Here is a 15,179-nt window from a genome sequence, read left to right as displayed (position 1 = left end):
ATTGACCACTATGCATGTCATGTGTGACTGCCTTGTCTGCAACATTTCTGGGATCTAGCTGTGTTTTTATAGCCAAATCCTAGCTCTAAAATAGTTGCCTAACTTGCTGTCTAGCACAATATGTGAGTCCCCGGCATATACATAGTTATCTCCATACAAAATTTCATTGGTGGCAGATTAAATAATAGTTGATGCCTGCCACGTTACATGAGGACCCAACTATTTCTCCTTCCTGCTGACCTGCAACTTCTCTACAATGTTCTTGTAATCCCACTGGTTCTGTGTAGCACTGGCACGAGTAAAGGTTCTTGAGGATGTAGCTTGCTTGTAGGCGGGCTGATTTCTCTGAAGTGAACTTGAGGAACTGTTCAGTAAAGAACTAACATGCGAATCTAAATCCATGGGAAGTGAAATGTTGCGACTCTTTGCTAAAAAAAATAATAATAATAATATAAAAAAATGAAATAAGAGAATATAAAAATGTATGTATCTCATTATACTGCACTGTGAAGCATACATCCTCACATAATGGAAAAAATCCATTACACTCATTCTCATGTGGATTTTATTGCCATGAGTTTCACCCTATGCATTTCAAAAGGTGAAAATCAGGCGATAACCTGCAGAAAAATGTACATGTTGCAGTTTTAAAATCAGCAATAATTTACACATTTTAACATTTCGTTTGGATGAGATGTGTCACATACTACTGTAATATGTGGTGGATCTGCAGATCCAGATAGAAAGTCCACAGCATAGAGGGTTTTGTACCCTGATATGTTTGTTTTTAGAAATTATTTTGCACATTATGTATTTTAGTTTTACATTTTTATTAAAATGTCATGCCTAGCATCAGGCTGTTCAGTTAAAATAATGTAAAACTTCTTACCAACCACAGCCAAGGCCCTTATGCATGCTTCGACTGATCCCTTATACTGCTGCTGAAGCCAAGGACACTCTAAAAGCCGAGTAGTTGACTGCAGAAGTTGGACTACTATTGTTTGATGAGTCTTAAAAACAGTAAATTGATTAGTACAAGTCTCATTCTAATATAATGCAATTTATATTACTTAAAGGGAACCTGTCACCGGGATTTTGTGCAAAGTGCTGTGGAAATGGGCTGCTAGATCGCCGCTAGCACATCTGCAATATCCAGTCCCCATAGCTCTGTGTGCTTCTATTGTGTAAATAAACCGATTTGATACATATGCAAATTAACCTGAGGTGAGTCCTGTCCCTGACTCATCTCACATACAGGACTCATCTCAGGTTAATTTGCATATGTATCAAATCGGTTTATTTACACAATAAAGGCACACAGAGCTATGGGGACTGGGTATTGCGGATGTGCTACCGGCCATCTAGCAACCCATGTCCTCAGCTCTATACACAAAATCCTGGTGACTGGTTCCCTTTAATATAGAATATTGATGACTAACAAGTTCAAGACTAACAGGATAACACAGCGAGTATTAAGTCAGTGGCCACACAACTTCACAAACACAATCTATTTTAAATAACTGAAGTCTTTAGATATATTATAGAGACAATATAGAATGTACTTCTTTAAAGGGAACCTGTCACCGGGATTTTGTGTATAGAGCTGAGGACATGGGTTACTAGATGGCCACTAGCACATCAGCAATACCCAGTCCCCATAGCTCTGTGTGCTTTTATTGTGTAAAAAATGATTTGATACATATGCAAATTAACCTGAGAGGAGTCCTGTACGTGAGATGAGTCAGGGACAGGACTCATCTCAGGTTAATTTGCATATGTATCAAATCGGTTTTTATACACAATAAAAGCACACAGAGCTATGGGGACTGGGTATTGCAGATGTGCTAGCGGCCATCCAGCAACCCATGTCCTCAGCTCTATACCCAAAATCCAGGTGACAGGTTCACTTTAAGTCTGTCAATACTGTGGTATAGCATTCAGCAGTGGGCTTGTACTCTTTCATTCTAGAAGGAGGTGCCTCAGGTCCTGTACTTCCACTGAATAAAACTTTCCATATATCTCTATGACATATTAGAAAGTCTTCTGAAATTATAGTTAAAGGGGTTGGGCCACTAATATAAATATATTCCACCCAACAGAAATTGCTGCTATATTACTTTCCCCAAATACCATTTTTCAGAACTGCCTTATGCTGAAGTTATTAGCCTATCATTGTGCCCTGGGCAAATCAATTTCGATTTCAATTGGAGGTTACATGCTGTAGTGGAGCCTTTTATTACAGGACACACAAGGTCACAGCACTTCTTTTCTTTTCCTTCAATAACCACTCCTCTATGTGCAGTGTCAGTTACGGATGGATGGACAGATAAATAGATAGATAGATAACAAATGATGAAAATTAGTACAAGTTGTGCCTGTTGTAAAACAAGTTACACAATGCATTTTGACCATGTGGAGGTAAAAAATGGACTGGTCAGTGTCACATTTGCTACTGATGTCCGGATTCAGGCATGGTGGATAAGAGAAAACTGAAAATTAGGCAAATTTGAAAAAAATTGGGAAAACACGGTCCATGGAGGAATAGGAGCTAGATTACTTATAAATAGTAGTTTATGGAACAACTCCTAACACCTTAAAGACTATTCACTGTTTTGATGGTCATTTTAGCATTGTTACAGTAATGATAAAAGTGGTTTAGAACTGCTTCTGTCTTCTCTTTTTAATAAGCGCTATGTAGTGAATAAAGGCAAAAGTTCGGCTGCTGCTCATATTGAACCTCTAATGTTTTCCGCTCTATAGAAGCCCTAGTTAAAGTGACAAACTGAAATAATGATGTTTCCCAGGTGCCTTTAAATGACCTCTTGGAAGACATATTATGTAAAAAAAAATAAAGACAAACATAAGAAAAAAAGGTTTATAAAAAAAATAAAAAATAAATTTAAATACAGAAAGGCAATATATTTTTTCTTTAGGAATCATTAAATGAAAAAACAAAACCTACACATATTAGGCATCTACATGACTGTAAGTATGGTTATTAATTAAAGTTAGACTGCAGAAATGCAGAGTAAAAATTTTAAAATATGAAGCCAATCATTAAAGTCTTGTGAAGTCTCGCATCTGTATGTTGACTTCAGGGTTCGGCGCAGGCAGTACAGTAGCATCCCAGACAATAGATTCTGTACTGTATCTCTGCCAAACACTAAAGCCAATCTGCAGAAGACAGACTTTGGTGCCAGGTTTGATTACGGCTTCAGTACCTAGCCCTGCCAGTCAAAGTAGTGGTGGCGCAGTAGGCAAGTGAGCGAGTGGAGCCTCTAGGTGCAATAGCACCACCCTCATTGCACATAAGAGCTCAACTGCATATTATTAAAAAGTGGATTCCTCAGCAATGCGGGCACATAGCGAGATGGGGTCAACACCATCCCTCAGGTGAGCTGGTTTTATTGAGATATATTTGGTGACAGATTCCTTTTATGGGATTATGTAATTTTAATCAAAATTAGCAAAGCTATATAGAAAGGCTAGCATGAATTTTGCTGTGGAAGGTCACATACCTGAAGAGAGGTGCTGTTCTCTGAAAATGGTGAGTTAAAGAAGGATCTTATCGTTTCCAAAACCACAGTGAGAACATACTTTTCTAAGGTAGGATCTGAAAGGCGTTTCTCTCGTTTATTACATACCTGTAAAAGCAGAAGGAATTTAGCGATATATAGACATGAATGTTAGCCAGAAAAGAAAGTGAAATACTAGATAATGCAATAGTAGGAACCCACAATCTGAGGAAAAAATATGTTTTATGATCTGCTAGGTCCCTTTTGTGTTCTGAGCTTACTGGGTGATATGTTTTTTTTTTTTTTTTTATAGAGACCTAATAATTATTTGTGGTCTGTTCTATAGATTTTGTTAGAACAATTCTGTTGTAGAATGTGTCAGTAGTTTGTTACAGGATTTCTAGATAGAAGATAATTTGTTATCTCCAGTGTAGGTGTGATGAAATGCAATCTCTTGGGGTCTTCACGGCCCCTTGCAGAGGTGAGAAAAGTGTCTTCAGATAGGGTGGTAGTTCTTTGGAAGGAATTTTTCAAGATACCTTCAGATAACCCAGTCTGAAGAGATAACAAAGACTTGGGCTTGTTATTTAATGTAGTTCCTCATAATCCTTTTATATTAGTTACAGGGCATATAAGCCATTTTTTGTAGAGAGCTGTAAAAATGTACTAGGCTGGTAACATCCACACTCTTGAAATATGTCTGTGTCTGTAATTGAGTTAGAGATATGCCGAAGTATTGCGGTTTACTTTTTTTTCCTTTTGCAAAATCCTGGGCCTCATGTTTACTGCCATCCTATAATATTCACAAATCATTGATATAGTGTTGGAAATTTACCAGTTTTGGTCTCGTACCTAGGGCTATTAGCTACAAGAGCATCTATTCGAAAATTGTAAAGATTGTAACTGGGGGAAAATCTTTTGCCCATTGCAGTACCCTTCTTCTATAGAATAAATGGAAATGTAATAGAGAAGTAATTATTGTTTAATATAAAAGGTTCCCTATCTGGGATTCATAGGTAGATCCTTAATGTTTCAGCTATTGTCCATATACACATGACATCCAAAAGTTGGAAGGATGAATGAATCCCTCCATGATATAGACTTGAGATCTAGTATCAGTTACTATGAGTATCACAGGTAAGTGAGTAATTGGGGCACATCTTTTTGTAAATGTTGATCTAATTTTTTTTAGTTTATATTTTTTGGTGTCCCAGAGAACTTTTAATAGTACAAAACTGTTCTTTCCTTTTGGGATATGAAACAATAAATGACACCAAAAGCTAGGAATCACCACTTACTTGAGCCATGTCTAGAATGAAGTTTTCAAAAAGGGTCCAGATGTGGTTGCTTGTATATATTTCTTTCATTTCCACCTCAGTGTCCACATAACAGTGATTTACAAAATTCACATAGGATATTTTTACCTTTGAAAAAAAAGTTGTTCATAATGGTTAAACAAAGTGCCAAAATATTCATAAACCAACACAAAATATTGGAAACAAGCTATTAAAATCATATTTAGAACTGCATATTGTATTGAGGCATATTTTGCTGTACAGAAAAAAGACTATCTTTATCTTTACTCTGCATTAGATCAAGAGGCTGTTCAGCATTTATGTTTAATACATGCTTTAAGTAAGGGGGTATAAATGTTTTACTTCACACATTAAAATGCACTACATCTCTAAACTTTAATTATAACTACATACTGTATTTTTTGCCCTATAAGATGCACCTGCCCATAAGACACCTATGGTTTACAAGAGGAAAGTAAGAATTTTTTTTTATTTTTTTTTTAGCAGACCTTATTTCAGGCCCCAATGTTAATCAAACCTCAGCTCAGACCCCCCCCCCTTTTTTTTTCTCCTCCTTTCTTAATCTTTATTTTAATATTTTCATTATATAAAAACCATTGAACAACAATTCCCCATCCGAATCACACAAATTAGGGATTTATACAATCCAATATAAAATTATATATATATATATATATATATATATGTGTGTATATATATATAATCACACAATTGGCTTGTTTCCCTTCCATCTCCATAATACCCTGCCCAGGCTTGGACTGGCCCACAGGGATACAAGGGAATGCCCCAGTGGGCCCCTGAGCAAGGTGAACCCCTAGTCTCCCACCCCCTGCACAAGTGGCACATAACGCATTAGACTTACTACACTACATACATATATTCAATGTACAGCACCTCAACCTGCCTATTTTGATATAAAACCGTTGTTAGATTATTTATTATATTTGAATGTTACCGTACGGGGGCCCCCAAAATAAATTTTATTGGTGGGCCCTAGGCACTCAGTCCGACACTGACCCCGCCCCTCCCTTGAGACAGAGAAGGCACTGCGACTTAAAAAAAATATATATATATCTGCGTAATCTATGATTTCCAATACGTCTAATGTAACTCCTTCTTCCCCTTATTTTGATATATAATCTTTTCTTTTTTCACCATCTACTGCATTTTTCCATTCCAAATATTTAGGTGGTTCTGCTATGTTCCATTTTTTCCCAATCACCAATTGAATTCTATTTGGTATACTTAGCCACCTCATGCCCCCCAGAATACACACAATTGGGTGTCTAATTTATAGTCATATACTTTCTTAACTGTTGCAATTATCTCAAACCAATATCTAAAAAATTTGGGGCATCTCCAGAATAAATGTATCAACCTACGTTTTCTTATTTGCACCTTGGGCACTCACCTATTTCTCTCACCCTCATTATAGCTTAACTGGAGAATGGTGCAATCTATGCACCCATTTTTTTTTTAGAAATTCTATGGGAGGCATTAAAAGACACCTTTAAAGGGGAGCAAGTTATATCTATCTATACTTTATTCTCTATTATTCCAACATTCTTTTCCCATTTACTCCTTGCAGTCACTGTTATGTTATTATTTTTTGCCCTCAGAACCATCTTATACATTATCGCTAATGCCCCTTTTGATTTCTTAAATCTTAAACAGATCCTTAAATTCCTGATCCTCTTCCTTCTTATACCTTTCTGGATCAAGTGACGAGCCAATCCTTAAGTGAAATCTCATATTCACTTACCAATTTACCAAATTCCTAATCTACTTATGCCCCTTTGTTCCCAATTAACATATTGCCTAATTTTTAGTATTTCTTGTAAATATACATTAGTCCATATAGGAGTGAATTCTAAATAACCCTTCATCCCCATAATTGCTTTAACCTCCTCCCACATTTTATTAATCAAATACAGTACAGAATTTACCCCGCTTTTACTGCTTAAAAGCCCTGTTTCCAACACCTGAAATATTGAATCATAGTTAATTTAAACAATTCATCCTTTATAATATCATTCATCTCAAAATTATTTATGTGAACAAATTGGTATATTTATTATTTGGTTGCACAATCAGGTAACGCCAATCCCCCTTCCTTCCCAGGTAATTGTAGCGTTTCCTTTCTAATTCTTCCCTTCTTACCCCTCCAAATAAACCCTCTAGTTATTTCATCTAATACTTTAAATATACTCTTAGGAATTACCATCGGTGTGTTTTGAACAACAAAGAGAACTTGAGGAAGAAAGATCATTAAAATCAGTCCCATCATGGACATTGGAATCCTACACCATAAACATCTTCACCCTAAACTTACTCACCATAGAGATAACATTTAACTTAATATACATATTTACATCTGATGTAATATGAACACCTAAATATTTAATACTACCTTCTTTCCCTATTACTTTTGCTATGGTATTGACATTCAATCTTTACGTGGATCTAACACCTTATAATCCCTTATCGCCACCATGAGATAGTTTTGTTTATCCACCATATATTTATGTAATATATATAGCACCTGTGGCTTGTAAAGAAGGGGTATATAGATATTAGCTATCACCATACATATCCCCTCGATCATACATGTTACAAAGACATATCTGCCTTGATCATCCACTTGAGATGCAATAAAGTCATATTTTATCTTACTATGAATAAATATGGTTACACCCCTAGAATAGGAGGTATAAACTGCATGATATCCCTCTACCACCCATCTTTTGACCATCTACCCTACCGAATCCTTATCCAGATGAGTCTCTTGAAAGCAGATGATTGCCGGAAGATATCTCTTCACCCAATCAAAAATGGCACATGTTTCTAATTTATCTCTTATATCCCTTACATTCAATTATACAAACCTAATCATTTATAAATAAAAAAAATAAAAAAACACACAATCTACTCTGTACCTTCCCTGTCTCCAAACCCACCCCACCCTAACCGTCCTCCCTTTCCCCCTCTTTAGCTCCCACAACCTTAAATAGGAGAGCTCCAAAACCATGCATAATCCCCATCCTCCCCCCACCCCCACATTTATTGCCTATAGGGAGGGGGGGGTAGATTTCTGCTATTTTTTACTTGTATTCAAAGAATAGTCGGAAATATCATTATTTTTTTTACCCTGTATTAGAAAATTGTCTGATGTCCTTGTAATTTGTACAATCCTGACTCTCTATCCCTTCCGTTATCCCCAGACATCTTAAATTTGCTACATCTTTCTTAAAATCATAAACTACATCCTCGACTTCTAATGCTCTCTCCTCTATTGTGTGGATCTGATCTATACCCACAAATCCATCCCAGACCTCCTAACATTTCCCCTTGATCCTCTTTTTTGGCCAGCATTTTTCCCTTTTTTTTCTCTTTCCTTTTTCTCCTTCCCTTCCCCTTCCTTTCTCCAAAGAAACACTTAAATGGCAACATATAAATTATACCCAAAAAGTAAAAAAAAAAGAGAAGACAATTAGAGGAATATACTAAAATTGCCGGTTGTCTTGTAAGTTGTTTCAATTATATTGACCAGCTACTCTCTCTTCCCCCCAACCTCCTTAAATCCACCCACCAACCCCTTTCACTATTAAAAACAAAAACAAAAAAAACTCCCTCTTGGAATATCAGCAGTTCCTTGGTCCTTGATCTTTTATAGTAAATTATCAAAGGTTAGGTGACAGTTTATATTAGTTCAGCCTTAGTCCCGAAGTAAGCTTTGTTAGCAAAAAACAAATCAGAGCAGTAAGGAAATAGAGATTCTTCTCCTCCCCCTTACAGGTACGACAAAACTGAACACCACCAGGTCCACAGTGAAATGTATTATAGTCAGTCTAGTAAAGTTACTTTAGTTTACAGAAGTTAACAGGGATTAGCAGGAGTTGGCAGGTTTAATTAGCAGAGTTAGTTTAGTTACCAAATATGGCTCTTGCAGCTCTATGGACATCACCTTTCTGGAGACTCTACTCTCTGGCAGCTCTACACCCTACTCCAACAATACTCCAGTTTACCAACTAAACCCAAGTTTGTTGACAATTTGTATTACTTCAGCCTTAATCCGAGATTAGCTTTGTTTAAAAATCAAACACTCAAGGAAGCTGAGAAACACCGCCTTCTTCTCCCTCACACAGATACGGCAAAACCAAGCGCGGCCAAATGCAAAGTAAAATACAGCCAATTAAACCTGGCTATATAGTAAATCAGATTATCATAGTTACTCTTAGTGGTAAGGTTAGTTTAGTTGGCAGAAATTTACGGGGATTAGAAGTAGTTAACCAGTATGACAAACTGAGCACAGCCAGGTCCAAAGTGAAATGTAGCAAATTAACCTGACTGGAAATCAGATTATCCTAGTCCGTTGGTTGGTATAGTTTAGTTCACAGAAGTTAAGGATTAGCAGGAGTTAGCAGGTTTAATTAGCGGAGTTAGTTTAGTTGACAAGCTTAGTTCATGTAACTCACAAAACATCACTTTTCTGGCAGCTTTACACCCTGCTCCAACGTTGCTCACGCTTATCCACTGCACTACTTCACTGCTCAGCAGGGGCGTTGTTAGGTTAAAACATTCGGGGCTTGGGCCCCTGGTGTCTTGTCCCAGGCCCCGAATGTCCTGTCTGCTAGATACAACTGTATTGCCCTCCTCAGGACGGCAATACAATTAAATCTAATGCCCAGTCATCATTTGACCAGTGCAAGAGAGGAGGCAAGTGAAGAAGTTCTGGGGGAAGAAGCTGTGCTCATGTCTGCTACATGAGGAGAGGTAAGTTAAGGGAGAGTCAAAGCAATGCTGGGAGTTGTAGATTTTTAACTGGGACTGTATGTTAGGGCTGAAGGGAGGGATGTTATTTACATGGGACTGAATGTTGAGTGGGTGATGTTATTTACATGAGGCTACATGTTGGAGGTGGTTGGGGCAAAGTGATGTTATTTACATGGGACTGTATGTTTATGGTGGCTGTGGGAGGGAGTGATGCTATTTACATGGGACTGAATGTTGGAGGTCACTGGGGCAAAGTGATATTATTTATAAGGGACTGTATGTTGAAGGCGGCTGTGGGAGGGAGTGATGTATTTACATGGGACTGAATGTAGTAGGAGGCTGAGGGAGGGGGTGATGGTATTTACATTGGACTGTGTGTTGGAGGTGGCTAGCGGGGGTGGGAGTGATGTTATTTACATGGGACTGTATATTGGAGGGACTGAAGGGAGGGGAGTGATGTTTTTTACATGGGACTGTATTTTGGAGGGGACAGGATAGATGGTGTGATGTTATTTAGATGGGACTGTATGGTGGAGGGAGGAATATAACTACAGGGGGCATTATAAATACTGGGGGCACTGTAGGAGCATTTTAAATCCAGGGGGCATTATAGGCATTCTTATTACCACTGGGGGAACAGTAGGGGGCCTTATTTCTACTGGGGGCTCTGTGAGGGTATTATTAATACTGGAGGGCTCTTCTACTAATGGGGGCACTCTTGTGGAGTATGATGACTGGGGCACTGTAGGGGGCAGTACTACTAATGGAGGTACTATTGTGCAGCATTATCACTGCTGGGGGCAATATTACTAATGGGAGCATTCTAGAAGAGAATTACTATTGGTGGAACTATGAGGATCACTATTACTATGGGGGCACGGATAGTTCTTTAGGATAGTATTTTGGCTTATCGGGGGGGGGGGGGGGGGGGCATAGAGAGCAACAGGATAACACTATAACACTGTGGGCACTCCAAGTTGCGAGATGATGATAGAAATGTGAGGAAGCTAAGATGTCCGTGTCACACTCTGTCTGGATCAAATGGAGAAGATGATGACAGAGAAGATCTACATCAGAGGAGATGTCACCTGGAGGCCCTGGAAGTGAGAGGTAGAGGAAGTGAGAGGTACGTGCTGCTGTATAGCAAGTACAGCAAAATGCTGGCGGAGAGGGGGTGGTAATTTAGAAAACTGGTCCATATTCATTGGTGCTTGGGCCTCGGATCTTTTGAGACCCTAGAAAGGCCCCTGCTGCACAGCCACATGTTTAGGCACAACTCACACTCAGAAGACGACTTCATATACCTCTCCAGGACTTCTCATTTCTGTTTCCCTACACGGAACCGCCGTCTTCCTTTCTCCCCTCTCTCACAGATAAGCTTCACCACAACCTCTCTGGGTTCCCCTCCACTCCAGCTGCCACTCAAAACTGCAATTTCACCCCCCAGAGGGAACTCCAAAGACATTCGGCTCATCCGGCTCACTGTAGCGAATCTTCAGTGTTGGTAATCAGCTAAGACAGCTCCCTCCTCACAGCTCCTGTCTCTCCACACATGGCTCCCAGCAACTCCACAATCCCCCAGCATTGCTGCTCACATCTCCCGGCAGCTACTTTCTCAGCAGTCCCTTCAGCAGACAAACACACCTGGCCCTCCTCACATCCTCCAAGAGGCAGGATCAGGCGTCCCGTGTCAGATGCTCACCATGCTCCCCCAATGTTAAAACAGACCTTAAATCAGACCCCCCAATGTTCATTAGACCTCAGCGCAGACCCCCAATGTCATTTAGACCTCCAAAGAGATTTCAGATCAGAACTCTAATATTAGGCTACAGCTCAGATCCTCAAAAAGACCTCAGATCCGACCCCCAAACAGACCTCAGATCGAATCCCCAATGTTAATTAGATCCCAGTGTGCCTACATCCTTGCGCTATGCGCTTGCAGGAGAAGACCAGGAAGAAGTGAGTACAAAGCCAGCACTGGAAGCGCTATATTGACCGCTCCCTGGTCCTACTGTACTAACGAGCGCTTCCATAATGGAAGTGTTTATTAGTATTTGTCCCATAAGACACACTGACATTTCCCCCCCACATTTGGTGAAAAATATGGTAGTTTCAGATTTATATTAAACAGTAACTATTTAATGAAGGCACTTCACAATTCAGGGCATGATCTTATAAGAGAAACACCATAATCTCCAAAAGGTAGACCACACATTTTATTACCATACCTTGGACTTGTCCTGTATCAAACTTATCCTTTATAAACCTAGTTTCAAGGACTCGTCTAGCTGACAAAATCCATCTTTATGTACGCTATTAGATAGCTCAGACTTAATAGAAGGGGTCCTCTGTTCAGGATAGTTATTTATTGGCCTTTACTTTACTTAAACAAAATGCTGATGTGCATTGACACGACAGTATACTATGCTTATTTTCTTCTGTGGTGGAACTACAATGCAACTGAACATTTACTGCCGGGTTCCCCCATAGTTCACTGCTGATTGCTAAGTCTGTAATCAGCTTAAGAGACCCTACTAAATTACAGTTTCTCCAAAGTGGACAACCCCTTGAAGATTTTTATAGGTACAGTAGCATCTATGGATCCATCAAATATAAGGGAAAAGTGGAACAGTTAGTTTCATGCTTTAACCAAAGCAGGATTAAAAAAATCTGACCTCTGTAATGCAGTCTTCATGAGTTACGACTCGTACAACATCCTCCAGAGGTAACAAAGACGTGCACTTGATCTCAGTGTAGACATTTTTGCCCTCGGCGCAAGCAGCTAGAAGATCAACTAGTGAAATGTGATACATAAGCGGACTGTTCTCATCTACACCTTCACGGGCTACTGCCATCATTTCCAGCATTGATGTAAATGAAGTTTTGTCATTGTAGAAAACAACAACATCATCTCCTGCATTTGTCAGCTGCAGAAACAAATACAAAACATACTTTTACTTGCTACTGGGCAGGGATAGGGCAGTCAGTCAGACAGTAATTTACAATAGTATTTCCATTTGTTGTAGAGATTAGGGAGTTTGTAGAAGAAAACATATTTCCAATTCAGCAAACAATAAAAAGTTAAAACATCTTTCCCTAAAATCATACTGAAAAGATAAAGTAAATAATGTATTACTGTTATGTACAGTTTTCTACCTTTTAGTTTACATTAATTTTGTATTTATCACATTAAGACCTGTAATCACAACCTACAGTTCCAGTTTGCTATAATACAGTTTAATTTTATCTAGACAACAGCATTTTGGGAATTTAATCAACTCAACAAATACATTTTAGCCTAATTTTGGGTTGCCCTATACTTTATCCTGTTATCCAGATGTAGACAACTAGACAATCTTTACCTCTGTCATGATCATGTCCTGACATTTTTTTATATATTTGCCTTCAGCTTTGATGATGGTGTGCAGGAAGTCCAAATATTGAACATGTCTCCCATGTGTGGCTAGACAATGGATAAAGTGTTGAAGAACAGTCTCATGGATCTCAGTGCACAGTTGGTAATTATTCAGAAAAATGTGTTGCATAGTCTCAGCCTCTAAGAGCTAAAAAACAGAACAAGGAAACAAGAGTTAATTTGTACAACCTATCACAACCTTTAACAATATAATCTTATTGAAGAATAAAGGAATCCAGCTAATAATTTCATTCATTCAGCAACCCCAAACCCCAAAAATCGTAAACAGAGACAAATGGTAGGTTCACACGGCCTAATAATCAGGCAGATTATCAGGGACCAACAGTCCTGCGAAGCTCATTCCCGACAATCTGCCTGTCTAAAGGTGCAGCGATCAGCCGATGAATGAGCAAATGCTTCGTTCCCAATGATAGTCTGCTCCTTGGCCCAGGTAAACCCACCATTAAGCTAGTCATGCACACTGGGCTAGATTTAGGCTGCTTTCACACTGAGTGTTTGATCAGTGATTTCCATCAGTTAAGGCTCATTCTGATGACCGTATGAATGGGTCTGCACCCGCTCTGCAATTTTACGGAACGGGTACGGACCCATTCATTTCAATAGGGCTGTAAAAGATGCAGACAGCACACCCTGTGCTGTCCGCATCCATAGTTCCATTCGGCGGCCACACTAGAAAGATAGAGTAAGTCCAAAAATAGTCATGTCTATCATAGTGCCGGCCATGTGTGGTCCGCAAAATACAGAATGCACACAGCCAGTATTTGTGTTTTGCGGATCGCAAAACACTACGGCCGTCTGAATGAGCCCTTATTATGAGCCAAAACAAAACTGTTTGCCCAGACACATAGCTATGGTTCATCAGATTAAAACATCTTTCTTTTGTTGATCCGAGGTTCCAATCTTGAGCAGATCCTTTTTAAAACGCAAACTAGGCCTTTGGTTCAATGAGGGTGTCACCATTGCTCTTGCTGCACCCAAGCTCTGCTCCTTTTGTGGCTAGCCTCTCCCTTACTGCTTTTACAGTACTTGGCCCTGTCAACAAAAGCGGTGAGGGAGGGGCAGGTCACAGAGAGGAGTGGAGCGTGCAACAAGAGCAATGGTGACACTCTTCTTGCACCAAACGCCTAACTTGCATATTAAGAAAAGGTACCATAACTCGGAACGCAGCCTTGGATCAACAAAAGAAAGACAGCATTTTAATCAGGCGAACCATACCTATGGTCTCTTGATGTACTTTCTGCATAACAATGCATTAAATACCCCCTTTCAAAGGCTTTTTCAATGGCTTTTGTTGTCTTTCACTACACTGGCTCACAGAGACTGTTTAAGAATGGATGCAGCTGTATCTATGCAAACAGTTCATTAGGGAGGTTGCTGGTGACAGATCCCCTTTAAGCTGCCCATACACCTTTAATAGCTGTCTGCTAATAGCTCTTTCGATTCCGCCAGATACACACTTGGTTTGGCTTGTATATGTGTTTTTAATGAGAAGAAAGGAGAACGCCATTGCCAGACACCTGAGGCACCCTTACACATTAGTGAATTGTCAGCTGAAGACTCTAATGTGTATGGGCTGCTACTGGCAGATGATGTCAGGGAACAGAGGGATCAGGCGAAATAAATATTTTTGTCTGATCAGTTTGTTCTCCTGGGAGATAAGTGTCTGCCAGCTGCTTTCTCCATTTCCCTGATAAAATACACATTCAGCTGATGAGAACGTCTATGTGTAATGGGAAGCATTGAATGTGTATGTGGGCCTTTAAGGTGGCCATACACATAAGATAGTCTACGCCCATCTGCCATGCTGGAAAACTTCGGCCATTCATCGTCCGAAACTGCATGTTGATGGCATGATCAGCTGAATTCCGCCAATAACTTACTATTAAAAACAGACACACTGGTTGGCAGTTTAGTTGGTGGAATCATTCATAGGAATGATCCCATAGACAACTGATCGTCCGAAGTGTATCTCAAATGTATGGCAAGCTTTAGACTAGACGGTCTAAAGAGGTGTCAGATTTATAACAGTGGCTGATATGGCATGACAAATCTGATGCACCTTCAAACAGTCTTGTTTAAGTTCATTCTCGCTGTTTGTTTTCTTTCTTAATATTCTGGTGTAACTGTGGTACATACAGT

The 15,179-nt window shown here is 39.3% G+C and overlaps 1 protein-coding gene across 2 annotated transcripts in view; it reads right to left on the bottom strand.

The window, feature by feature from the left end:
• The window catches only part of ITPR3 (inositol 1,4,5-trisphosphate receptor type 3), a 498,562-nt gene that overhangs the window by 197,292 nt on the left and 286,091 nt on the right, over positions 1–15,179 (bottom strand). For both annotated transcript variants that reach the window (XM_044288135.1, XM_044288136.1), the window contains exons 30-35: positions 12,967–13,167; positions 12,280–12,531; positions 4,814–4,939; positions 3,519–3,644; positions 890–1,010; positions 241–428 (exon numbers count right to left, since the gene is read on the bottom strand). In XM_044288135.1, the coding sequence (XP_044144070.1) occupies positions 241–428; positions 890–1,010; positions 3,519–3,644; positions 4,814–4,939; positions 12,280–12,531; positions 12,967–13,167 (1,014 nt within the window). The remainder of the gene's footprint in view (positions 1–240; positions 429–889; positions 1,011–3,518; positions 3,645–4,813; positions 4,940–12,279; positions 12,532–12,966; positions 13,168–15,179) is intronic.

The sequence above is a fragment of the Bufo gargarizans genome, chromosome 3, assembly GCF_014858855.1.
Source record: "Bufo gargarizans isolate SCDJY-AF-19 chromosome 3, ASM1485885v1, whole genome shotgun sequence".
In the NCBI taxonomy this organism is placed as follows: domain Eukaryota; kingdom Metazoa; phylum Chordata; class Amphibia; order Anura; family Bufonidae; genus Bufo; species Bufo gargarizans.
Note: the sequence above shows the minus strand (reverse complement) of the source record. Positions and strands in the feature narration are given on the sequence as shown.